The 25,663-nt window shown below is 48.8% G+C and overlaps 1 protein-coding gene across 2 annotated transcripts; it reads right to left on the bottom strand.

Moving 5' to 3' along the window:
* Positions 1-1,276: 1,276 nt before the first annotated feature.
* Positions 1,277-20,500, bottom strand: STK11IP (serine/threonine kinase 11 interacting protein). Of its 2 annotated transcripts, none has more exons than XM_058809553.1 (24): positions 20,362-20,500; positions 20,060-20,262; positions 17,950-18,024; positions 17,633-17,728; positions 16,616-16,723; positions 16,337-16,408; positions 15,249-15,378; positions 14,996-15,099; positions 14,107-14,196; positions 13,041-13,082; positions 12,376-12,543; positions 11,994-12,075; positions 11,524-11,889; positions 11,150-11,340; positions 10,081-10,191; positions 9,159-9,354; positions 7,242-7,730; positions 5,629-5,744; positions 5,340-5,437; positions 4,987-5,165; positions 4,653-4,737; positions 4,103-4,185; positions 2,367-2,593; positions 1,277-2,064 (listed from the first exon to the last, which is right to left on the bottom strand). In XM_058809553.1, exons 1-24 carry the CDS (start codon positions 20,414-20,416, stop codon positions 1,924-1,926), a joined length of 3,507 nt encoding a protein of 1,168 aa, XP_058665536.1. In that variant the 5' UTR covers positions 20,417-20,500; the 3' UTR covers positions 1,277-1,923. The 2 variants fall into 2 exon arrangements, with proteins under 2 accessions (XP_058665536.1, XP_058665537.1); XM_058809554.1 differs by having other exon boundaries at positions 7,242-7,727.
* Between the last annotated feature and the right edge of the window lie 5,163 nt (positions 20,501-25,663).

The raw sequence follows: 25,663 nt of genomic DNA, 5'->3' as shown, positions 1-25,663 counted from the left end.
AGCAGCCGATTGAGGAAGAGGGAAGAAAGTGGGATGAATTGTGACATCTGCCTCCAGACAGTACAGATCTTATCAAGTCTATAGATGGCTAGATAAAAATATTGGCCACTGTGGGCCTTCAGCAACTCAACTGCCTCTGGAAGTGACAGAAAAACATCCAATAGTACAGTGACCCCAAGAAAGAGTGGCCTTCAGACCCAGGATGGAAACTGAACTTCCTGCTCTCCTAAGGCTATGAGAATGGCATAGATGGGTTTGAGCAGGAAGGGAAACTTTATTGCATCTTTTCAGGGAAGCAGCAGGATGCAGTGGGGCCAAGTCCCTGCTGTTTTCTCGATGACAGAAACTGAAGCCACTGACACCAAATTTGGACATGTGGAAAGTTTAAATGTCATACAGACTACTGTGAATAGCGGCTATATTCAATATCCAAAGAATACAGGCATCAGGTCACTGAATGTCAAATGCACATCTTCATAAAAATCAAGATCACATTGACATAAAATACAGGTTTGTCACTAAGGACTGAACAGTCAGAAAACTTGCCCTGAAGCTGCAGACTGAACATTCATAGGAAAACAGAAGCTGTTCTGGGAAAAGCTACCATCAGTAAAGGTCCCTACTTAGGGTATCAGATCCCACTATCAGCACCTAATGTAACAGGTCCATTTCTGCCCACCCCCACAGGGAGCTTCAACTGCATCAAACATCACACACAGTTCTATCTTTGCTCTTCACTGGGCAAGGGCAGAGACTGTGAAATTAGCAAAGCCCTGGCCAGGCAGCAGCATTTTTTGAGGCACATTTAACTCTGTAGGAGAAGTTGAGACAAGGTAAACCTCTATTTGGGGAAAACATAGAGGCAGGCCCTCCCACCTCTACAGCCACACCAACAACAGCTCCTGAGACAGGCAGGCCTCTGAGGGCCTGTGCAGCCAGTAAGCAGCTGGGGCTGAAAGGATGCCCACATAAGGGCAACAGTCAAAGGAGAACACCACAACCTGTACCTAGTGTCAGTCTAATCCTGTTTAAAATTGTTCCTTTGTTGCTCCTTGGAAGAAAGTGGAGAAGATTAGCCTAGCATCCCATTCACACCCACCCTGAACAGGACAGGGAGAATGGCCTAAATCCAGTGAGATGTTAGGGAACCCTTGAGGCAGCAGTATGGAAGCCCTTAGAAAGACATTACACCACTGCAAAAGAATGAAACAAGGAAATAATGACAATTCAATAAATATAAGCTTTTATTACAATAGAAAATAGTAAAACTCATGTTAAAATAGACTCTTGCTTTTGGACTTCTCAGAAAAAGCCTAAGCCTTGCTTATTCTTGTTGGTGCCCATCAAGGTCCTGACCCCTAAGCAACGAGCAACACATTTCTGAGAACCTCGAGGCTCCTTCCTCCCAGTGACAGTGAAAGACTACAGCAGCAGACTGAGCCATGCCCCATCAGGCACAGAGGCAAGGGCTCTCTGTGGGGTTGTGTACAACATGCTTCATCCCCTTGTGCAATCAGGCTCCAGTTTGAAGCAGGTAGCTTTAGGGAAACCATGGACAAGAAGGAGGGAGAGGAAAAAAAAAATCATCAGCATATGATGATAGCTGTCCTGAAACAGCTAAGAAGGCAGCAAATGCATCTGCCAGAAACGGCACCTGACTGCCTTTGGGTACCTTACACACTATTTATTACAAGGAACACTCTCCACCTTCTCCTTGGGTGTCCAATCCAGTGCAAATAACTGACTGTGCAGCCTGAACCATCGTGTGCTCCCCTCTTACCCACCAGAAGGGGCCAGGGGCAAGAGTAGAGTGGAAAACAGAGGCCACAGGACAGCAAGGCCAGATGGAATGGGAGACACTTGCGCACCACTGCTGGCACAGCAGCACTTGGCTGCAGGCCCCGGCTGCTCCAGCCCCCAGGCTCACTCCAGTGCCTCATGCACAGCCTTCCGGAGCTCGATGGAGAACATCTCCTCCCAGGGCCCGCGGATCCACTCCACCAGCTCCACCAGGAGCTCCGGGCACTCTGTGCGGATGTGCCACGTGCTCTCTAGCTTCAGCACCTGGCAGGGAGGAAAGGCAGGCAGGTGAATGAGCAGACTGGCCCGACAGGCACCAATCAGCCTGAGCCACCATCCCCCAGCACAGCTGCCGGCTCCTCCTAATTCCTCTGTGACCTCCTCGACCCTCTCTGCTGCCAGCAGCTGAGTGTCCCTTGCAAGACTTTCCAGTGTGCTCCCCTGGCTCTGTGGTACAAGGCCCTGGGTTAGGATGGGAGATGACAGCTCCAAGACACTCCTGCAGGAACAGGATCTGAGCACAGTCAGCCCCCAGCACCCTGAGCCCATGAGCACCTCCCGCTTACCTCATCGTAAAGCATCAGCTTGATGTCACAAGGACAGAGGCGATAGGTGATGATATTGCTGATACTGGTGATTGGCTGCTTCTCCTTCAACTGCATGTTGCTCCTGGGAGGCATTTCTGCCTCATGGTCTTCATCCAAGGAGGGCTGCACCTGCCACTGGTGATTCTCCTCCAGCAGAAATAGCATGCTTCGGGTACTCAGCAGGGTCACAGGAAAAGCAGATGCCCCTAAAAGGATATGAGGGAATAAGAAATGCTTTGCTGAGAGCCTGAGTCACCACAGAACCAGCTTTGCTCTCCATTCCTCCCCTAGGGAAATCCTTTACAGCAGCAATAACTTGGGTGAATGACTTTATCCAGTTTCCTGAGTGAAGAGGGGACCAGGGTACTGAAATGTGGCTGGGCTTGACCAGCTTATCCAAGGTTGTTGCAGGAGCATGCACATGAAAGACCACTGCCCAGCAAGGCTTGTCCAGCTCATGCCCTCAAGTGAGGCAGGAAGAGTCATCTGAGTCCTTTGACCTCTTAAACAACATTTTACTACTCCTTAGTTAAAATTTGATAGCTGCAGCTCAAAGCCTGCCTTTTTTGGCCTGAATTTCTCTGGCTGCAGATATCTGATGGGTGGAACAGAGAGCACACACATAAAGTTTAATACCAAGCTGGGATGCATCATAAATACGACAGGAAGTAAAGTAGTTTTGATAAACTTTAGGCAACATAAATATAATCCAGCTCTTTCAGTTGATGCAAATTAAAAGCACTACAACTTGGGAATAAGTTAGATGCACAGTAATAGAAACCATTAGCAAAACTGGCTGAGGTCACAGGGGATCACAAGCTGATGCAGCAGTATGTTGCTTTTCTCATCACATCTCACTCTTGGGAATTAGTAGGACTATCAGAAAGGGGATGTTTAATTAATCCTGTCTACTTGGTAATGAGATCTCAGCTGGAACTGTGTCCAGTTTTGGGCACCATACTCTAAAAGAGGAGAAAACTTTAGAGTAAGAAAAACACACTTTAAGTTCTCCCTCTCACATACTATTTGTTCAGCTTAAGGATAGCAATAAACATACTTCCCACAGGTTCCTTCTGATTCTCACACTCCCATGCCTCCCCGATGGTCAATGGTGATCAGGGGTGCAAAAGCTTAGCAGATTGGTCAGAATGTGATTAAGAGTTAGGTTGCTTTTTTTCAGTGTCCCAAGCTATGACAACACTGGAATTATTCACTCAAACCTCAAGTTTAACACATCTGTCCCTCAGCAAGGCCTGGAACAAAACCTGAAGGGCTCCAAGCAGGCTCCTCCTGTACTATCATCTCAGGTTCTGGTCACCTACTTCTGTTTTCCCAAATGAAGAAGCCTTTCAGCAACTCAGACAAACCATCTGTTTTTATGACTCCTCATCTTTCCCTCAGATCAAGGCAATGATCCAGCCCTCACATAATCTCCAGCTTCTCAAGCTGTCACCAAAACTGGTGTGCAGGACCAGCTGCTCCCTAGAGCTTAGACTTCCATGTAGAAAAGGACTGGGAGATTTGCTGGATGAACAGAAGTATGCTGCTATTATACACAGCCCAACATTAGAAAAGAGCCCTCACCCATGCCCCTAACCCATTTCACTGCTGGAAAAAAGGCACAGCTCTTTTCCCCCAGACTGTGCACTAAAATCACAAGCATGTAAGCAGACAGCACAATGTGCAGGACATCTGGCTGCTGAGATCTCCTGTACCTTGGATCAGGTATGCCAGCAGGTAGAAGAAACAAGTGTCATCTGCAGCTGCAGAATCTGTGCTCTTGGAGTCCAGCAGAGGCCTGGAGGAGATACAACATTGGGCTGATAAGGAAGCAATCTGTTTCCAGTCTAGGCTTGCTGTGAACTAGCTACTATTCCCAGTCCTCCCAGTGAAGGGAAGGACCCATGCCTCCCAGATAATGCAAAGTCCTCCTTCTCCTGGTCCTCTGACTACCACCTTGACAGCCAGGAGCCAAATGTTTCTTGCAAGAAGGCTGCCCTATGCCTCCCACTTCTACTCCCTCCATTATAGTCTGGCTCCTCCAGAAGAGCTGAAGTTGCCCTGCCTGGCTCAGCCCATGACACCCTTTGCCTGCTCACCCTCTGTGCAGCAGGCACTTGAGACAGCTGCCCTAAACCACTAACACAGGCCTGGCTGCAACTCCAGTGGTGCCTCCTTCTGTGCTACCCCCAATGCTTCCCAGGGTCTGCTGGACAAGCAGACATCCCTTCCTACCTGAAATCCAAACCTCTCACAGGCTCTTACCATAACCAGTGCTGGGGATTCATTTCCACAGTGGGGATTTCCTTCACCTTACTCCTGTGCTTAGCAGGCAGTTCTTGCATGAGATCTAAAGAGGGGGAGAAGGCAGGTGTCTTTCATTGCAAACCCAAGGGCAGCACAAAACAGCTCAGGACACTTCTCTACTGTTCAGAGAGGTGTTCCAAGTTATAATGGCAGTGAGATTCTCTCCCAACTCTTTTTCTGACCTGTCAGGAAGTTTATTTCCAACATCTATCCAACAATAGCTGTCCTGATAGTTCCCCAAGAAGAAATCTTTCAAATCCTCTGCCCAACGCCCCTACAGCTCTACTCTTACCTGTCAGGGTCTGCAGGAACTGGTCACAGCAGCTTTGGTTCCGGATCAGCAGATTGTAGGAAGTTTTTGGGTTCTCAAACTCCATTCTCAAGGTCTGGTGGCAGAGTCCCACTTCCAGATGAGAAATATCAGACAGGTAATGAGAGTCATTCTTCTTCAGCCAGTCTGCAGGTTGTCCCCTAATCACAGAGCACAGCCCCCAGCTGCAGCAGGCTGCCCCATCTTCTCTCCCACTGCAGCAAGGGGTTTGCCAGCAGGCCCTGTGCATGTCACCACCCCTGCAGGGTAAGGGCAGCAAGGCTGGCACAGGCTGGCACTACCCACCACTCACAGACTTGCTGCAGGGTCCTCACCTGATAGCTCCAGTGACTTCCAGCACATAAATCTTGAGGTCAGAAGCAACCAGGATTGAGAGGAACTCTCCTGGCCGGCCAAACTTCACTATGACCACCTAGAGCACACAGAGGGTGGGTCACAGCTTTGGCCTGCCCCTTGACAGCTCATCCACAGAAAGGCCAGACTCAAAGACACTTCAGCTCCCTTCGCACCCCATAGTCTCTGAGATGCCACCTCGGTGCAGAACTTGCAGGGTGGCAAGAGGGACAGCAGAAGAGCTGTAGGAGTGGTGCTGTGGGAGCTCACCTTGAGGAAGCACTGGAACTCCTCAGCATTCTCCTCAAACACTTCCATGTCCAGGTAGAGCTTCAGGCGATGATCCACTGCGTGAAAGTCCCTCGTGTTCAGGACGCTGTTTAGAGCTGAGGAGAGCAGAGGGCAGCAATGACACTGTCCCCTGGCCAGGGGCTGCCTGAGCATGCACACAGGCACCAGGGCACAGTGTCACCCCCTCTGCACACCTGCTTCCATCAGGTCTCTCCTCAAGACAAAGGGCCAAACCTGTGGGTTTTACAGGCCACAGGTCTCCATGTGGAGATAAAAGAGGAATTCATTGCTCCAACACTTGCTTTTTTTTTCAGATATACAAAGCTTTGGTCTAAGTCAGATTCAAACTGTTCTTGGCTGTTTAGTCACAGAAGGACACTGCTTTGCTGCTGGATTTGGCAGGAAGACAATTCTTTATCACAAAGCCAGAAAGATATTTCTTATTTCAGCTGGTGTCAGCTCAGGTCAACTTTTTAACTGGCTTTGATCGTGGCAAGGTTAAAGAGGCCTGAGGAAGACACCAATAAAACTGCTAAAGAGTATAATTAGGTTTGTCATGAAATTGTATAACCAAAAAATTTACACAACAGCCATAGTACTGCCCGAGAGTTCACACTTCCCAGCAGAGCCTGTTCTCCACCAGAAATGCTGCACTAATCAACCACTCCTCACCAGGAACTTTCCATAGGCTCCGTTTTAAATTGGGACCTCGCAATTTGACCCCAGAAAAGAGACTGCCTTATTTCTCATACTTCAACTGTACAAGACTGAACCTAGCAACCTTAAAACTTTGATTCTACACTGACTCCTCTTCTGAGGCACAGCAGTCTTGAAGGGCTGGGGGAGACCTCTATAGATCAATAAAACAACAGGTTATAAATCAGAACTACACTCAGCTGCAGTAGAGTCATTTGCTGGGCTAGACCAGATAACCTCCACAGCTCCTTTCCAACTTGTTATTCTGTAAATCACAACCTGCTACCCAGCCAAAAGCAATCTGATACATCAGAAATCCAAGGTCCTTCAGAAAAATAATTTGTGGACCTCCTGTCTTACATGACAGCACTCAGTCATGTAAGACTTACACACAGCCAGCATGCAGTCTATTGGACAGGTTTTGTCATCTGAAGCTCACAAAAAAAAGTGAGGAAAGCACAAGAACTGTAGATCCACAAACCAGAGCCTCCTACTAGCACACCAGCCTCACACTGCACTTAAGCCAAGAATAAATAGAGAGTAATTGTGCATACTACTCTCCAAAGGTAATGCTCCAGCTGGCAGCTCATGGATGCCACAGGAACCCAGTGTGTCCATAACTGAGCAATGCAGCTTCTAGAACAAGACCCTATTACTCAGAGTCTAAGCAATAATAGGTATTAGGAGCTGACTCACTTTCCTACCTTCAGGCATGAGGATTTAACAGAGAGGGGAATGAAAATCTCTGCTTATAAGAACCACATGTTTATGGATGCTCACACTTGATGTCCCCCTTCCCCATTAAACAGGAGAAAGTATAGCATGCAAGCACCAGTGATAAAACCAGCAACAAGCTGCCAACACCCCTAAACCCTGCACAGCTTCCTCATACTCACAAGGACTGAGATTCCATGTTTCCTCGGACTCAGAGTTCACAGAGAGCGGGGAAGGCGTGGGCCCTCGAGAAGCGCTGTGACGGCAGCTTCCCACCAGGCTGCCCCCGCTGGTGTCCGGGTGGCTGAGGGACAAGGATTGGCTCTTCACACCCTGCTCCTTCCCAGAGCCACCCTCTGATCCACGGCAGGTGGGATGAAGAGTGCTGCCAGGCTCAGGTTCAGCACTCAGCTCCGGGCTCCTGGCGCTGTTGCTGGTGTCTATCTCCGAGCTGTCCTCCCCACCAATGTAGAACTGCCCGCTCCCAGTGGCCAGGACAGACATTTCCTCTGGGCCCTCCTGCTGGCTGCCTCCCTCCAGCACGGAGTCTGACAGGTCCTCACTCGTGCTGTCGGCACCGGGCAGCAGAGGCGTGCTGGAGCACTCCTCTGAAGGCAGAATGACCACATGGTCACTGGAACAACTGGGACAGGCTATGGGCTCACCAGCTGCTGCAGGACGTGTGAAAGAGTTTGTCAGGTATAAAGAAAAGGCAGGATTTTACTTCCCCCCACCCCCTCTGCAAACCAAGAAACCTCCCTTTTCAAAGTAGAGAATAGTTAACAGAAACCTCCCTTTTCAAAGTAGAGAATAGTTACAGTCTGACTTGAGCAGCTTGTTAAGCAACTTGTTCAGAAGCATATCCTACATACCTCCCCACACAAATCAACCAGAAATTCTGGATCAGTGCCACATGAAATAGTTCTGCTCAGATTTAGGGTTGCCCAGTGTGTGCTGTGGTTGCAACTGAAACTGTACCAGGGCTTTGTCTCGTGACTTTCCTTCACTTCACATCTGCAAGTGCCCACAGAACCTCAGAAGCCCAAGCTCATGACCAGTCAATCCAATCTTCCTTAGCCATCTCCATCCCCAGCATGCTGTGTCCCTTTCCCAGCTGCCCTCATCCCTTCTGACACTGATTCCTGTTGCTCCCTTCACCCACACCAGAACAGACTCCCAGCTGGATCATGGGATTCCCATTACTGTGGCAGGGACAAGAAAGTATCCTGGGGTGGAGAAAAGTGTTGCAGTCAGGACAGCACTTCTGTGTTCATTGCAGTACTTCAATCCCAGGATACTTTCTCAAAACAGCATCTTCTCAGCTATGGCACTCCCCACTTGGAATATAAACTGAGCTTCAAAAAACACAGCAATCACAAGATGCCTACACAGGAATAGCCACATCTCAGCTGAAATACCACATTTAGTTTTAAACAGCCAAAGAAAAGCGTGGACAAATGGGAAAAAGTACAAAGACCAGCAAGAAACTGAATGTATGAGATATGACTGACAAGTAAATTATCTAGATAATTGAGCTTATTTAGTCTAGAGGACAGAAACTAGGAAAAGTTGCCAGGGGAGAACAATGGCCCTCAAGTACAAAGAAAAAAATAAATTGCTCCTCCGAAGTGGCAGCAAGAGTGGGCTTAAGATCACAGACAGGGAGACTTAGATTAGGGTTCTGGTTGTTTTTCTGATGTCTAACAGCCAAAGTTTTACCTGAAATACTGATGCAGATTCCCTGGAAGCTTCCATTAGCAAAAGCTCTTTAGAACAAATAAAGTCTCTGTGGCAGAACTGACTACATGACCTTTAAGTCCTCTCCCAGACTTCAGTTTCCAGCACCCTTGTGCTCCCCCAGGCCACTCAGCACAGGAGTGGTGTTTACTTAACCTTAAACCAGTGGTTTATTCCTGCTAGGAAACAAGGCTTTTCCCAGTCCAAGTAGGCCAAGTGAGAATTCATCCCAAATAGGTTTTAAATTCCAGTACAGACAACACATCTCCTATACATTCCATGCTCTGCACCACAACTGCCACCCTGGAAGTCTGCCTGGGCATTAATTAGCAAACATCCTTCTTCTTGGCACTACAGCCTACCTTGACCTGTGGCAACTAGAGTCTCCAGGATTTTGGTGTCTCCAAGCTCTGAAGAATAGGAACCTTGATGCCAGGGGGGCAGGGACTGTGAAAACTCCTGCTTGCATTTCAGGCACTGGAGCTTCATGGACCCCTTCTCTTGGTCCTGATTTCGCCGATTCTCCTCAACAGCTGGGGACAACACTTCAAGGATACACTATAAATAGCAGCACAGGGAAAAGGGTTCTGTCAGGTAGCTATGATTGTACTAATAAAATCAAGCTTCTGACACCAGCAAGTCTTTTCACATGCCTCACTATAGCATTTCAGAGTGTAAGGGGTGCAAGAATATTTCCCAGCTGTGCAAGACTTGCCAAGGGCATGGAGCTTCACTGCAGAAGACCAAGACAACCTGTTTTTGCAGGTCTGTGCCCGATAGCTGCATACTGACAGGCTCCCTCTGGAACTCTGATCACAAGGGTCCCATCTATTTGTGCCTTGTCTCTAACAACTTGTTCAAATGTACTTAAATTTTGAGAGAAATTACTGAATGAGAGACCAGAGTCCCTACAGCAGCTGTGTGGACATAGCACTGACATTCACTGTCCAGAGGACCAAACACAGGCCAGCACATCACTTAGCACCCACAAAACATTACATTGCATGTGTACAAGTAATGATCACTAGCTTGACTACAAACTTTTCATCCCAAGAGGGAGGAAACTGCAAGACTCTCTCCTTGAGAGCAATGTTTATGCTACAGGAGCTCCACTGCCCAAGCCATGCTCACAGGGCCCTCCACAGGTCACCTGTGCAGAAGAAGAAATCCCTACAAGCCAGACATGGGCAGCAGGTGCTCGTGTGCTCTGAGAACAGCAGCCCTATGCTGGCTGGAATAATTCAGTGCCTTGCAGTGACAGTGGCCCCTCCCCAAGGCCCCCACCTGCAGACACTGCTCGGGGCAGTCGTCAAGCACCACGTATCTGCGCTTCTGCCGGTCCTTGCGGATGTAGCTGAAGTGCAACGTGAGGACAGGGAAAACTCGCTCCAGGTCCTGCAGGAGACAGAAAACACCCTTTCTAGGATGAGGGAGAAGCTTTCACACACTACATTTGCTTGCAAAGGGCTGAAACATGGCCATACAAGCACTTAATTTAGTGAGTCCTAAGCATCCCTCCACAGCTGATAGCATTTGGGAGTCTGGTAAAATGGGCAGAAATAAATAAACAAATATAAAGCTATTAAGTGCTGACAAGACTTGCATTGAGTGCTTGAAAAATTGCATGAGCGCTTGAAACTTACAACAGTAACTCTCAAGGCCTAGAACAAAGCGTTTCAAACAAAACATCTTTTTCATAAAGGTATTTCAGAAGAATATCAAACCACAAACATTCAAAAAGGCACAAGGGCAGGGTTTAAAAATGAGTTGGAGCTTTTAGAGAAAACAGAATTAGAGAAACCTGTGAACATGTCTGTATGCAGACTGAATGTTAAAATCTTACCACATGGAAAAAGGGATTTCCAGACTCCCTTTCTAAAGAACCACAAAAGCCAAATAGGGCTGGTAATGCTAAAGTGTGCACCTAGAGCAGATGGCACACTGCCCACTGAGCTGCCAAACTAGCCTCTGTGCTGCTCTAGAGACAATGCAATCCACAAAGAGTCCTCCAAGACCAGGGTGATATCCCAGTGAGGAATGGATGGGAAGGAGATCTCCATTTCGTTTAAGTTCCTCTTGAGAAGTCTCTCATTCCTCCACACCAGAACAACTCCAGCCATTGTCTTTAAATTCCATCTTTGGAACAGATTTGATGCTGGCTTCTGCTGCATTATCACAGTTAGTCTAAGCAATAGAGATGCCATTAGATACACATGCATTGGGTTGAAGGGATGCTCAATCAGGCTTTGCAGGAGCTAGGGAAAGACCTGCAGGATTCTCGACAGGAGCCCAAATCTAGAATGCTGCCATACACAGGGAGTAAGACAAAGGCTCACAGAGAAGTGTAACTCACCATCCTCTTCCAGGTCAACTCAGAGGTCTCCACATTCTTCAGGCATTTCAGCTCCAGCTTGTGGAGGACTCTGGCAGCCTTCAGTTCCACCTCAATCACATGCTTAGCTGTGACTCGCAGGAAGATCCACTCTGGCTCTGGGTCCCCTTCTCCTTCTATTTGGCTCACCAGCACTGGCTGGCACAGGTCCACTGCCAAACAAGACACAATACAGGTCAGTACATGCAGTAGGCCTTCAGTCCTGCTGGACCTAGGTCCTTAGCATTCCCACAATACTGGGCACCATGGTACAGCTTCAGAGACAAAACACATTTGATTAATCTATTTTGTTCTCATCCAAGTCCTTAAAAACAGCAGTGAAAGGACCTGTTTACCTTCTACCTTCTCGTCTTCTTCCTCTCCAAGCATTAGCTCATCTACCTCCTCCTCTCTCTGTTCTCCTTCCATAGGCTCATCCAGCTGTACTTCAGGCTCTTCCTCCTTTGCAGTGTCATCCAAAGGAGGAGAGGATCCTTCTTCCTGGGATACCTGGGGCTTTCCTTGCTCTGGGTCAGAGCTCTCACTCTGCTGGTCCATTGCAGCAGGTGTGCCTGTGATCTCCTCTGCAGAGTGGCTGTGGGACATGACAGGCACTTGGTCATGCTCCTCCAGGTGTCTCTTGTACTGCAGCCAGTCAGCACCAAAGCGATCCCTGAAGCTGGCCAGGCGCTTCATCTCCTTCTGATGCTCTAGGACCAGACCTGCAAAGAGAAAACTTGGGAAGTATGAAGGTAGTCACCAGGCCAGAACACTCTTACTGTGGGCACTTTAGCTGCTATGTTATTAAGGAGACAACAAGGCTCACCAGCAGAGAGGGGTAATGCCTGGGGCTCATGTTCTGTGTCACTTGGCTCCGAAATACTTGCTCTGCGCACTTTGACTTTTCCCTGGAAAAAAACAGGATAAAAGTAGTTGTGAAACTAGAACAATGAAAACAGCACCTGATGAGGGGCTCTGCCAAGCTGAAGGGTTTATAGCTGTTACAGTATAGGGACACACCCTGAAACACTTGTGAGGGTATATGAAGATTAACATTAAAGCCCTTTCCTAACACACAGCAATGTAGAGGCTCACTAACCACGCAGTCAGTACCAGACCACATCTCAGTGCAGAAGGCTTTCACATCAAGGCATCCACTTCACCCAACACACCAGCTACATGGCTAAGAAGCTATGTCAGTCCCTGACCTTGCTTTTCTTTCGAGAGACCTTGACAGCCACATTCTCTGATGGGGACTGGCTGTCGCTGAAGTCTGCAGCACAGGAGCTCTCCAGTGCACTGCGGTCCAGTGCAGTCTTCTCTGAGGTAGAAGTGTGGATGGACTGGGACACACTTTGCACAAGTCTTGGAAGGTGCTAAAACAAGAAAAAGAGAGTATTTCCAGCTGAGTGCAAAGGGCAGACAAGGTAACCGAGCCACAATTCAGGCTGACAGCTTTCCTGCTCCTCACCTCAAGCTTTCACCATCTCTAAGCACTGACAACAGATCCTGCCTGATTGATTGGATTGTTTATCACAACCAGTCTCATTTACCTCAATCTCTGCCTTTCTTAAAAATAGCAGATGGGAAACTGATAAGTATTTTGCTGACATGTAGCTCAAGTGTCAAGTACCATACAGTACCTGAAGAGAAAACAGGCAAGGCTCCAAGTCCTGCAAGGCTACATAAGCCAGAATAAATCACACTGGCCAGTTCCAGCAATTATTAGGAATCAGCATGAACTGAGACAAAATGATCTGTGTCAAAGTCAAGGTAGCCCATAAAGATTTAATAGGACACATGACAATGCAAAAACCTGTCAGAGTTCCCAGTCCCAAAGCCAGTAAGATCAGTTTTTAACAATTATACTTACCATTAGGTCTGAGGAAGAGAGTGGCTCCCCGTCCAAGAAGAACTGTAATTAGAGACCCATTTGCAGTCAGATTCCATTTGGCTGGCACATACTCAGGACAACTTCTGCTGACTCCTACATCCCTTCAGGCCACCCTAGGGTTGGGATCCCTGGCAAAAAAACTGCAAAGAAACAACCCTGTTCCTGCCTATCCACCACTCCTTTAGCTGTAGCTACCTAACAGCATGTAAGGCCAGAAGGGACCGTTGTGGTTTTCCTGTTTACAGACTTTATAACTTCCAGAGACGTATCCAAGACAGTTCACGGAAGAGGTACAATGGATTATTCTACAACAACTCAAATTGTTTTGAAAGGTATTCACTTTCACCTCAAAGCCTTTATCCTACTTCTAGCCTGACTTCACATAGCTTCCAGTAATTTGAGCTTTTTCCAAGATGCAGTTTGAAGACAATGAATCCAGCCATTTGCCACTAATATGAAGGGCAGACCAGCTCTGGAACACCTTTGACCCTTAGCAAGTAAGTTTATTCTGCTAAACTGCCAAACACTGGATTTGCTGGCTTCTTTATTTGAAATCAGATTACCAAGAACTGACCTAAGCACTGGAGTGTAAGGGAACAGTAATGACACCTGACTGAGAGCAGAGTGAAGGAGACAAAGAGGTGGCCATGGCTGCCAAAGCAGTACATACTTTGGTCAGGTGGGCAAAGACGTGAGCTCCTTCTTTGCACAGTCCAGCTACATCATTACTATCTAGCATGAGCAGAGTAAAGTTCCATCAGTGAGCAAAACTGAAGAGGTAGACAGTGAAACCATATTAAGATTTGAGGTGTTGCAAACCTGAGATCAGTATTCAACTCTGTGCTGGCCAGCACATGACATAAAAATGTAAGGTTAAACTACTCTACTGCAGGTAAAAAAAAAGAAAAAGAAGCAACCACAAAAGAATCACCACTGTTACACAGCTGGAATAAATCTACAAGTTTCTTTTCCCTCATTTGCCCCAAGTGTTAGAACACCCTATGCCTTCAACAGCAGGGGCAGAAGGCAGGTGGCTAATACTCACATTGGAGAAGGCTGCCCTGGGAGACACATGGACAAGGGCTGCAGATCGGTGATTTTGATGGAACCATATTGGGTTTCCCTCCAAATATAGCTGGGTGAGGGAAACACACAAGTTGTTATTAGAAGCAATATTCTCTACCCCAGTCTATCCTGCCTGCAGGCTCCAGTCTTTCTCTCTGCTTCAAGAAATATCCTTGCAGTGGAACAGTTATCAAGCCAGGAGAGGACCAGGCTTTTAAAATTCTTCTTGAAATTAGTTCAGCAAATAGAGAAGCAGATTAAAGTACCTCCTATTCATTACCTAAATCATTATGAGTTTTTTCAGTACTGACTCTGAGAAGTGTTGAAAAAACAGTCCTTTGCAGGCCCAGAGAAGCTGTAGATGTCCCATCCCTGGATGTGTTCAAGGCCAGACTGGATGTGGCTTTGAGCAACCTGGTCTAGTGGGAGGTGTGTCCCTGCCCATGGCAGGAGGGTTGGAACTAGACCTTTGAGGTCCCTACCAACCAAAACCACTCTCTGATTCTATGATCTTCTTTCACAAGCACTATAGTGACTGCCATGCTCCTTCAGACTTCTCTGAACACACAAATCGACAACAGGATTATGGGAGGATCTTAACTGAACTTGGCAATGTTAAAATCAGAAAGGGCGAGCAAGGAAATGGCGGTGAATATATGAAAAAAGGTTAGCTTGAGGAAGGGTCACTAAAAATGAAGGCTGAAACACAGGTGTCTCTGTAAGGCTGCCCCATCAGTTTCCTGCAATAAAATTAAATGCTCAAGAGTTGAACCTATCTTTCAAAACTCTCTGGTTACTACAAAGTCTCCATCTTGCACACCCTGACCATGAAATCCCTAATTTACCAAATCATCAGGCTTTATGCTTACTTTTTTTAAACAGTGCAGAGTGGACAATGGTGCCAGCTGGGCATGTTCCAGCAGCAGGTTATAGGCCACATCCAGGTGCTGTAGATTCACAAGCTGTTCCACCCCTGTGAACAAAGCAAGAAGCCATCAGCATAACCTTCCCCAAAACTGAACCCTAGTAAAAATAGTTGTGCCCAAGATTCCAAGTTCTGTTCATTCCCAAGGACGACAGAAAGGCTTCAAACTCAGAAATGCTTCTCCCCTGTGGGCTCACCATTGATGCTGTCGAGCTCATTGTTGCGCAGGATCAGAGTCACCAGCTTGGATCGGCTGAAGATGCCAAGGGCTGGCACCTTGGACAGGAAGTTGTATGCCAGATTGAGGTATTCTAGCTCTGTAAGGGTCTGTTCAGAGAGAAGAGCAGCATTGGATCAGTTGGGACCTTATCTCAAAGCCTGGCCCTGAACTCAAGGCAGGGCACTAGCTTCTACCATTTTTTTTCATCCCAACAAGGTGAACCAACAAGTGAGTTTCTTTAGACTGTTTCTGTAGAAAGAGTTCGGTGTTCACATTGGGAGTGGTTTGTTTAGGGGCACTCAGCATCATCTGACTGCTTTACAAAATTTACCAGGAGCACCTTTCTCTTTCCTCACCAACTCTGACGGAGCATAGGAAAGGACTGCACATCCTGCCTCAGCAAAAGGAGTGAATTACCAAAATAAACCCTTTCTTACCTTTGTAAAGATGATGGGGAATGATACATTGTGAGCCCACCAACTCCACAAAAAGAGTGTTTCATAGCTTTCCTTCAAAGAAGCAGAACCAGCCCAGCAAAGCATGGATTTCACTGCTGTTCCCCACAAACACACATGCCATTGTGATGGACTATTCCTTTTCTAGAGTAACTGACCAGTTTCTCAGAGCAGGAAGTAAATGCTGCTGGCAGTTTGGACAAACTGAACTACAGCCCCATGCCTGGCTACATAATTCTCACCGGCTGCACAGATTACAGCAAAGCCTTGGTCACAGTGGAGTGCCCACCCTGTGGGGGGGCTGTACACCCAGAGTACCCTGTGTGTACCAGTGCATTTACCACTCAGCCATGCTGGGCTGCCAAGTGACAACTAGAGCTAACTCTCTGTCTTAGAGGTGAGGAACACAGCGTTCTCTGCCTCAGTGGCACTCAGACTGCACACACAGGGCAATGGTTTTCAGGCTGCAAGCACTAGCTCTAAGTCACATCACATCTGTAACTTCTTTTACTGTACCTCACCTAGTAGGAAAGTGATGTCAATGATTACAGAATTTTAGCAGCATCCTCTGCATAGGAGGAAGCTCTGCTGGTCAGCCCAAAATACTCACCGTTAAATAGTGCTCACAATCCTGGATCTTGTTGTGACTCAAATCCAAGACCCTCAGAGCATTCAGTAATTGCTGAGGGACAAAAAGATACTATATCAGATCCTACAACTGTCTCTGTTACAGCATGAAAAGCCTCTCCTGCTGGGAGAGGCCAGCAAAATTAACACTGCCTGCTCCCTCCCACCCAGACCTAGCAGCATCAGTAACAGAAGGCCTGGCTCTTGGCTGTGATCACCTCCTCTCTTCTCCTCAGCCATGCAGGAAGGATGCCCCACTCACCAGTGAGTCATCCAAGGCAGTGATTGAGTTATAGCTGAAGTTCACAGTCTGCAGTTCCAACCACGGGAGAGCACAGCTCAGATCTCCACCGCATGCTGAAATTATTTCCTAGGAGGAAGAGAGGAGCCATACCTTGGTGAGTACTAGCTGCTATAGTAAAAGCAGATGAACACAGGAGAACAGTCTAGAAGGTGGCTGACATACTTGTTTTGCTTAGAGAGGCAGTGACTTTTATGTCCCTAATTCAAGTATTTGGAGGTGATGCGAATCCCATGGCCAGATATTTAGAAAGAAGGAAGATGCTTTTGTTTCCTCTGAAGTGGCAATAGTTAACCTAATCTGTTAAATTTCTTAGGCTCAGAACACTGAGCACAAAGATTCATGCTAACAAAATCATTTCCAGGTCTCCCTCAAATAAAAGCAAGATACACACTTGTATCCTAACAGATAAAGAGCTCTGAAAGCACTCCCTACCCTGAGCCCCTGCTCTCCAGCAGGTGTCTGCTTCTACATCCCAGAGAGAAGCCCAGAGGCCCATGGCCAGCACAGCCCATGCTACTCAGCTCTTCATGGCTGGAGCTTGCCTTCACATCTCAGAAATGTGCTGGGCAGCAGTGCAGGTAAGACACTGTGGCACAGTATTTCCTCTGACAATAAGCTCTAAGAAGGCTGCTGAGGTATAATGAAATAAACCTTGACCAGCTGCAGTCCTTGAATGTGGAAACAGTCAGATACACAGAGCTGGCACAAATGTAATCTAGAGCCAGAAATTCTCAAGAAGCTAAAGAGAAGATTACAGAGCACATGTGCTTGCAAGCAGGGAATCCTTCAACACTGCTTGAGACAGGAGTAGGACCCCAGAACAGGGAAGGGAGATGAAACCATACACAACATGAATGAATGAATAAAAGGAGTGACACAGTTTCCTACATTTTCCCTGTGTGAAGAGCTATAGGAGCTGTAGGATAAAGACAGCCTTTCTCTTGCAATTGACCCATAAGCTGTGTAGACACTCACCTCCAGTGTACTGATACATTTGCAGCAGGTTAGAGATTCCAGCTGAGAATAGACAAATCGCAGTCCCCGGAGGCAGTGTGGAGGGACAGACTTCAACTGCAGCAGTGATGAGAAAGTAAGAACAACATACATCAAAATATTACAGTGGTGAAGCAGGTCCAAGTTTTACCCCAAGCAAGTCTTGCTTAATCTTAGCCTCCCAGGGAAGCCACAAAAGCCTACCCAGTTTTTAGGAGCAGAGGCATTCTGCAGCCACAAAACTAGCCAAGAAAACCCAAACAGCAAGACTCAAAATCACTCTTGCCATCTATACTTACTTCCAGATGCCGGAGGGACTTGAAAGGGAAGATCTTCACAGCAGATTGCAAAACACAGTTTGGAACATGAACAAGCTGGAGAAATTAGAAAAGAAGTCTCATGTCAAGCTTGATTTGTGCTGCATTATCACCTTCCTGATGCACCAACTGCAGCACCTTGAACAGGCTGTCCCTCCAGCTCAGGTGATCCCTTAAAAGCCCTCTCCCAGTGCTGGTAGTGGCACTGTCTCCCTGGATCCATAGTACAGTAGAGGTCACAGAGAATAGCATGTTAGTTAGTGTGGTCTGCCAGCCCACAGAGCTCCTCTTCATCTCCCCTGCCTACATGGCTATGCCACTTTCAGCGCCACTGGGAGGTCTGACAGCTGGATTCCTCATCAGCCACAACCAGCAAATCTACTAAAGACAAAACTAACTGCTGGAGGTATGTTTATCAAGCAGCTGAGTAGAACTAGCACTCTGGTGGGAGGTGTGCATGTACATTTCACCACAAGAGGCCAAATAAGGCAAATCACAAGCAGATACAATGGAAAACAGAGTTGGTCTCCAAGAAACTGTTAGTGTTAGACTGAGGTGCCTGCAAACCTCCTCTTTGCATTCTGTAGTGCAGCCAGAGGTCCTTTCAGCACAGGGCAGTTAGGCTGTGTTCATACACCATAAAGCAGCCTATTAAAACCACCTTCTAACCTTCTAGGACATAAACAGTATTTCTGGCTGCTACTGAAAGTGAGTAATGAAACAGTTACCACTTCCACTGTGGACAGCAAAGTACAACCAGAAAGACCATCTCTGCCAGTTACATATACATTCACATAGAAGTAACTCATCAGATGCAGAACTGACATCCTAAGGTCTCATTACCACTACTGCACCCACAGCTACAGCCCTGCCAGGAATGAATCACTGCCCACTGCCTGCCAGCACTAATGCTGCGCGTTGAACAAGAGCATTTGTAAGTGGAGCTTGCACTGGCAAGCTTTAATGACCAGGTCTAGCAAAGTTTATTTCAGATGCCATTCTTGCTGTGTCTTGATCATCTCCTCTCCCTCCACCGTCTTAAAAATCTGTCAGGCTGATATAAATTATTAGCTTCTCCAAGTAAATGAGTTACCAGACATCAATGGGCAGGGGCTTCTTTAGAGGCTTGTTCCAGACAGAGCACATTTTCCAAACAACATGAGCTCACCACAACATCCCTCTGATTGCAGCGTCCCTCCCTGCCCCCTCCTGCCAGGAGACCCATGTTTCTCCCCAGACTCTGTGCCCCTCTTTACTACACTGTTACAAAATCCTCCCAACAACATTCTGATACTGCTCCACTCTCACAGGGAAAACAAGTTTTTAAAGACACCATAGATTTTAGTGCTCAGCCACAATACCTTTTGAGCCCCATGGCAGAGCCCAAAACAGTTGCTAATGCCTCTTCCCCCTTTCAGGCTCCTTTCACCTCTGCTACCCACCCAGCATGTCTCAGTGCTGAGCAGAATCATGTGCAGCATCAATGCACATGCCACCTTTCGAAAACCTCTCGGAAGAATTTCTTGATCTGCAGTTATATCTTTATTACAGCCTCTTTACTACAGCCTATTTACTGTTAAAATTAATGAAGATACGTTACTAGACATATCCCTGTGCTGTGAAACTCATCAACCAGAACCACTGCCCAAGCTGCCGAAGTAAGCAGCAGACTCAGAGTGTGCACAGCATCTGACCATCTGCTCAAGTTCCCTGGCTCCACTGCCTTGGGCACATCAATCACCACTCCAGGAGCACTCAGCTGTCCTCAGGTGCCAGATGCTGCCTGAATTGCTCAAGCCCTTCAGGAAATAATTTCCCCAACAATGACAACACCTTACCAAGGACAGAACTTAATTAACTCCTGTTGCCCCCGTTTTTAACTCCGAGAAACTTTCTGCTGAGTTGCACGGCTGACCCTAGGTAAGCAGCTATAGACTATCGTGCTAAGCGACGACTCCACTCAAGAGCCCTGGGGGAGCCCTGTGACCCACGGGGCCCGCAGGTCACACGGGGACAATGGGCACCAGAGGAGGCTGCTCTGAGGCTGTGCCTGCCACCTCCCCTGGCCGCCCCGGCCCCGCTGGGTACGGACCTTCAGAGAGTGAGTCTTCTGCAGGACATCGAAAAGGAACTGCGCCTGGAGGATGGCGGCGGTCTCGGCGGGGTGCGAGGGCAGCGCCACGAAGCCCCGGTTCTGGTTGCGGGAGCCCAGGTGCTGTTCGAAGACCTGCGTGAGGTGCTGCAGGGTGGAGGTGAGCAGCGTCAGCGTGCTGGAGCCGTCCAGGACGAGGTCCCCTGCAGGACAGGGAAGGGACAGGACAGGCCGTGAGTGCCCACACGCCGGGGGCACTGACGCGACCCGGCCCGGCCCGGCCCGCGGCGGCCGCCACTCACCCGCGTCCTGCAGCAGCCGCGCCAGGCCGCGCACCAGCGTCTCGGCCGCCGCCATCTGCAGCGGGGAGGCCGAGGCGACCCCGGCCCGGCCCGGTTCGGCACGGCCCGGCCGGTCCCGCCGCCGCTCCGCCGCTCTTCCGCGTTGCCGCCGAGGCGCGCCCTTCCGCCGCACCAGCGAGGCGGCTGCCGCTCACATCCGGTTGCCATGGAGCCCGCCCCAGCGTCCCCCTCCCGCTCGGCGGGGCCCTCGCCCCCCGGCCCCCGCCCCGCCGCCGCCCCGCGCCGCCGCCTCGCAGCCCTCCCGGTAAGCGGCGGAGGCCCGGCAGCGGCGGCGCTCGGCGCGGAGCGGGCCGGGCCGGCGGGAGGCCGGGGAGCAGCGCCGCCCGCCGCCAGCGCGGCGCGGCACGGCACGTGTCGGGCGGAGCGCGGCGGCGGCGGGGCCGGGGCGCGGCGCGGCGGCGGCGGCGGGCGGCTCTCCTGCTCCGGCGGTGCGAGGTACGGGCCGGAGGGAGGGGGTCGGGGGGTGGGTTGTACCTGCGCTGCTGCCCCGGCTGCAGCAGCTCCGCCTGGCTGCCCTGCCCCGGCCCGTCTGCGGAGCGCTCCGGTGCTGCACGGTGCGTGGCGCGGTGCGGGTGGCTGCCGGTGCGGGGCATGGTGCATGGCACGGCACGGTGCGGGGCGGTGCATGGCACGGGGCACGGCACGGTACGGCACGCAGCGCGGTGCTCGGGGCTGGATGCGGCGCGGCTTGGAGCAGTCCCGCGCTCCGCACCGTACGGGCTTGCACGGCACGGCACGGCACGGAGGTGGTGCAGTGACCCCGGTGGCTGTCTGTGTCCCTTTCCTTCCCCGACTGTACGTGTGTCTGTCAGACCCGTCCGTACGTCCAGTGGAGGGGTGGCTTATTGTTACTGTCTGGTGTTGGCACTTCGTTCTGGAGTGAATTTTGTTCCGTGTGTTCGTTTATGTGTCTGTGGACCGTGCAGGCTCCGTCTCGTCTGGTACCCTGTGAAGGGCCTGTTGAGAGGGAGAGTCACGCAACAGACAGTGCTTTAGGAGTGAATGGCTGTGATGGTTCCAGGGTAGTTCAGTGGAGTAGAGGATTCATTGAAATATTTAAGCCTTCTAAAGTGTTTGTGTAATAATACAGATTTCAACATAGCCATGTGGGAGAGAGATCTACAGGTTAAAACCTTCGTGCCACAAAACTTTGTGCCTTTACTGTCTTATGTGTTGCCTTTTCATTCTGGTATGTGTGTCCTGTTCCTCGGCCATGACAGAGGAGAGGTAGGGGCAGCGCAGCCCACTCCTGTTTTGTTTGGCTTTGAGGCTGTGAGTGTCACAGTAGCATCCAAATGCTTTGATGTATGCAGCAGCACCCCTCCTGCTCCTTTTCTCTGTGGACACGCGCATCAGTATTTCTTCCCAGGAAAATCTTCCAAGGCCTCTAATCCTTCTCCTTTGTGAGCTCTTCCAGTCTGTGCCTATCAGCCAGAGTCCCTTCTCCTCCCCTATCCTCAAAACAGCTTTGCCCCTGTGGCTTTATCCCTATCTTAACATCCACTCCTAGTCTAGACACTCCACAGCTAAATTATTTTCAGCCAATGGCCAAGGGATTAAGGAAGAGCTGAGGGGATGGATGTGGGACCTGATGGCTGTCTCCATGCAGCCGCTTGCCCACGGAGCTGGGGCAGCCTGCCTGCAGCGTTACTGACTCATCTTTGTTACAAAGGGACAGCGTGAACTGCTCGCCTTGGCCCTCAAAGATGTGCCAAATTTTGTTTTTCTCAGCAAAACAGGGAAGCACTGGCACTGTGAAGCAGCCTTTGGGGATGAGGGGGAGCCCCACTGGAGTCCCTGTGATCAACATGTGGGAGATGCTGTAGCTGCCAGCATCGCAGGGATGTGCCTGCTCACTTTCCTTCAGAATCCCTTAAGCCTAGGTGGTTGGTACAATGGTCAGTACAAGGTATGGTGGTTTTTGTGAGCCAGTTCTGTTTACTGATGTGCTCCTGGAGAGAGCAGGGATGTGTGAGTGCACGCAGGTTGGCAGGCTGTGGATTTTTCTGGCCTCCCTTTGAATCTGGCCTGCTGGCATGACGCTTCTATTACTGAAAATTACTTCTAGCGGGAATGCTGAATCATGTACTCCCCATAACCAGGAGATACAGTAGGATGAAGGTATCAGTCATTTGCTTTTCTTTAGTGGTGTTTGGTTTTTTATTTTCCCATTTTATCTTGTGCTCTTCTTATGGCAACCCAGGCAGTGATGCCAGCAGGCTGGGCACTTCAGCATGGTGCTTATTAGCAGAATTCTCCCTGATACTTCTTTTAAGTTTCTATTTTCAATTTTAACCTATTCTTAAGTCTCTTTATGAAGGGCTGCCTGACAAAAAATAATCTTCAGTTGTGTTTTACATCCTTGAGATCTTTCCAGACTGCTGGTTTGTTCCATCCCCATCTTAGTCATCCCATATTGTGCTAGATAAAATTAGCTCCTAACCTTTCCTTATAAATCAATCCCTCTGGCCCACTGGCAAAATTTTGCTCTTCTCTGAACTCCATCTGTTGAGGGTGGTAGAAACGCCAGGCAGGATCCTGAAGGTTTCCATCCCACCTTCCTCCAGAGGTGTCACAAAGTGAGGGGCAAGTGGCCTCTAGTGGCCGTGGACAGCCGTGAATGTGCTGAATGGGAGCAGCAGTGTTTCAGGCTGTGGGCTCTCCATTCTTCAGGACCAGGAGAGCTGGTAGGGTTAGAATCAGAGAACACACCTCTCGTCCTCACCTCCTCTCTCGTCCCCAAAGCGTCAGAGCCTTCCAGCCCCAAGTCCTGTCAGATTGAGGTGCCCACACACTGCATCGTGCTTTCATTGATGGAAACCCCATGGGTATCTCCCAGTCCCTCTGAAATTTCAAAGCAAGTCCCCAGGGCTCTCTTACTGCTACTACAACTGTCTGGCTTTTAGCTGTTCAGCCTCATTAGAGTGATGGCTTCAACATAATTCTGAATGTGCTGCTATGATGGGTAAAGAAAGGCTAGGTGCTGGATTTTCCCTCCCTTTTAACTCCACTTAGGCAGTCGGGCTGTAGTTTTAAACTCAGTATAACATCTTAGAAATCTGGTGTCAGCAAAATATGTTGCACCCAGTAGTTCTCCAGGATGTGAGTTTCCTCCCTCCCAGAGCACAAAATGCCCCTGAAGCCTCTGCCTTGCTTCAGACATACCTAAAGTTGCCCTGAAACAAAGCACATTACTTCACAGCCCTGCTGATAGTTTTAGTTTACTTCAAAGGCCCCACAAGGCATGTTAGTGGCACAGAGGTGAAGCTGAGCATTAGCATTTCTTTTGTTAAATTACCCTTACCATTTTGCTAAGTATTAAGGATTCTGCCTCTACAGGACCTGCTGTCCAAAGCTCCATTATCTTTTTACTCCCTAAGTTATAGTCCTTGCAACATGTTTTTTTCAGTCATTCTGTAGCTGTGACTGTTCTGTTCCTTAAAAATGTCTAATCCTTTCTTTAACCATGGTGATGCCATGGCCCTGCAAAGTGAGGCTCCCCTGCCAGCTCTTCCCACTGGAATAAAATGTTCCCTGCCTTCAGTTCCAAAAGTACTGCTGTTTGTTTTCATGGAATTATACCCTTTTCTTGAATTAAATTAAAAAAAAAAAAATAAAGCTAAAAAAAAGGACAGGTATTAACCTTTTCTCTATCATGTCTCCTACTAAAAGGATGGCCTGGTTGCTGAATTTGCTGTTTAGATGTCTGTCTTGGCAGCCTATTTCTCTTGAGCTGTTGATGTCTTACTGAGGATGAAATTAGTGATGAGTCCAATGAAGTGTGTTTCAGGGGTTTCTTCCATTATGTTTTGCCTCATTCCTGATAATTAGGAAGGTAGAGCAAAGGACCATCGTTCACCAGTGGTCAGATTAGCTCCTCAAAATCTTGCCTTACAGATGGCCCTGGGATTTTTGATTTGAATAAGCTCTTCATGTCGGCAGAGTAAGCAGACTGTAGACGTTCTGGAGATCTTCAAAGATAGAAGGAATGATGAAGTGACCTTACTGGTTTCCTCCTTAGACAATCTTTAGTGTTTTGGTCATCTGTCTTGAACAGTGTCCCATGCTAGGTACTTCAGATGAGATAGTAAGAAGCCCCTCAGCAGATAGCCAGGACATGGACTGTAGTACTTACTCCAAAGCTTTCATAGCTGGAGAATAGCTTGTTCTGAAAGATGGGTTTAATTTCTCTTAATTTTATTTGCCATAAATACAAGTTGTTACCAGAGAGATGGCCAAGCTATCCTCTGACCTTGCAGTGTTTTGCTTCTTGATGACATCACTGAAAAAAAAACATTTTGTCAATTTTGAATTCATTTGTATTCTACCCTTGTAGTTTTAACGAATGTCCCTTTTCTTGTGCTGTGAGCTGAGGACACTTTGCTTCTCCCTGTGCCCAAATCACTGTGTATATGCTTACATCTTCTCTGTTTCAGATGAGTTTTTTGGGATCTTCCCAGTGCCAGCTTCTGTATCATCTCCAGTTCTTCCTGGAGTGCAGCCCATGCTGTTTAGGCTGTGCTGCTGCTGTAGATGGTTTGACCTGAGGTGTTTCTGTGTTAGTCTGTATCGCTGTCCTTGTCAAGCATAGCACCTCTTTGCCTTCCTCACCTGCAGTTGTGTATTGAGCAGATTGTTCATTTGTGCTGTCCTCAGGGACTTGTGTGTCCTTTAGCCCTGCCAGTGCTGACAGAGCACAGATCTGCAGCCTTGGTCTCCTTGTAACATGTATTGTTTTGTGTGTGGCGTTTGAATGATGAACTGTTTGTCCTTGTCCTATCTCTGTGGTCTGCACAGCTCTCTCTGTGGTTCCTTCTGGCCTTTTTTGGGATCTGTCCAGTTAAAGCTAGGTGCCACAGGACCACTCTGCTGCCTGCTCCTGGCATGTACCCCCAGCACCTGATCTCTCCCACTTTTTCTTTCCCTGGTGGTCAGTCACGCCCCAGCTTTGCACTGGTGTGCTGCTGTAGAGATGGCTGAGCAGGAAGCTTTCCCTTCCCTTGCACAGCCCATGCAGGAGCTATATGTAGCTGATGTCTCCATTGGCCCCTGTGACCTTTCAGAGAAGGACAGGATCCCATTTATCCTTGATCAGCTGGAGCTGGTGGCCAAAGCAGCATGGGCTGGGCCACTTGTCCCTGCACACTGCCGGGGACAGGCCTGTCCTAGTGATGCCAGGGAGGTTCTCCAGGGGCTGCTGAGGTGACCTCTGGATCAGGAGCCAGGGGCTTGAGGGCAGTGG

Source organism: Ammospiza caudacuta, chromosome 8 (assembly GCF_027887145.1).
Source record: "Ammospiza caudacuta isolate bAmmCau1 chromosome 8, bAmmCau1.pri, whole genome shotgun sequence".
NCBI lineage: Eukaryota > Metazoa > Chordata > Aves > Passeriformes > Passerellidae > Ammospiza > Ammospiza caudacuta.
The sequence above is the reverse complement of the archived record's forward strand: the minus strand, read 5'-3'. Positions and strand labels throughout refer to the sequence as shown.

Bases quoted from the DNA above. Each gene is read 5' to 3' on its own strand.
- STK11IP (XM_058809553.1), bottom strand. From the start codon at position 20,416: ATGGCGGCGGCCGAGACGCTGGTGCGCGGCCTGGCGCGGCTGCTGCAG. The intron at 14,197-14,995 runs GTAAGCATAAAG...TCCCTCACCCAG, and splicing joins CTCTGCACTGTTTAAAAAAA to CTATATTTGGAGGGAAACCC. The intron at 2,065-2,366 runs GTAAGCGGGAGG...CCTCCCTGCCAG, and splicing joins AGCTGATGCTTTACGATGAG to GTGCTGAAGCTAGAGAGCAC.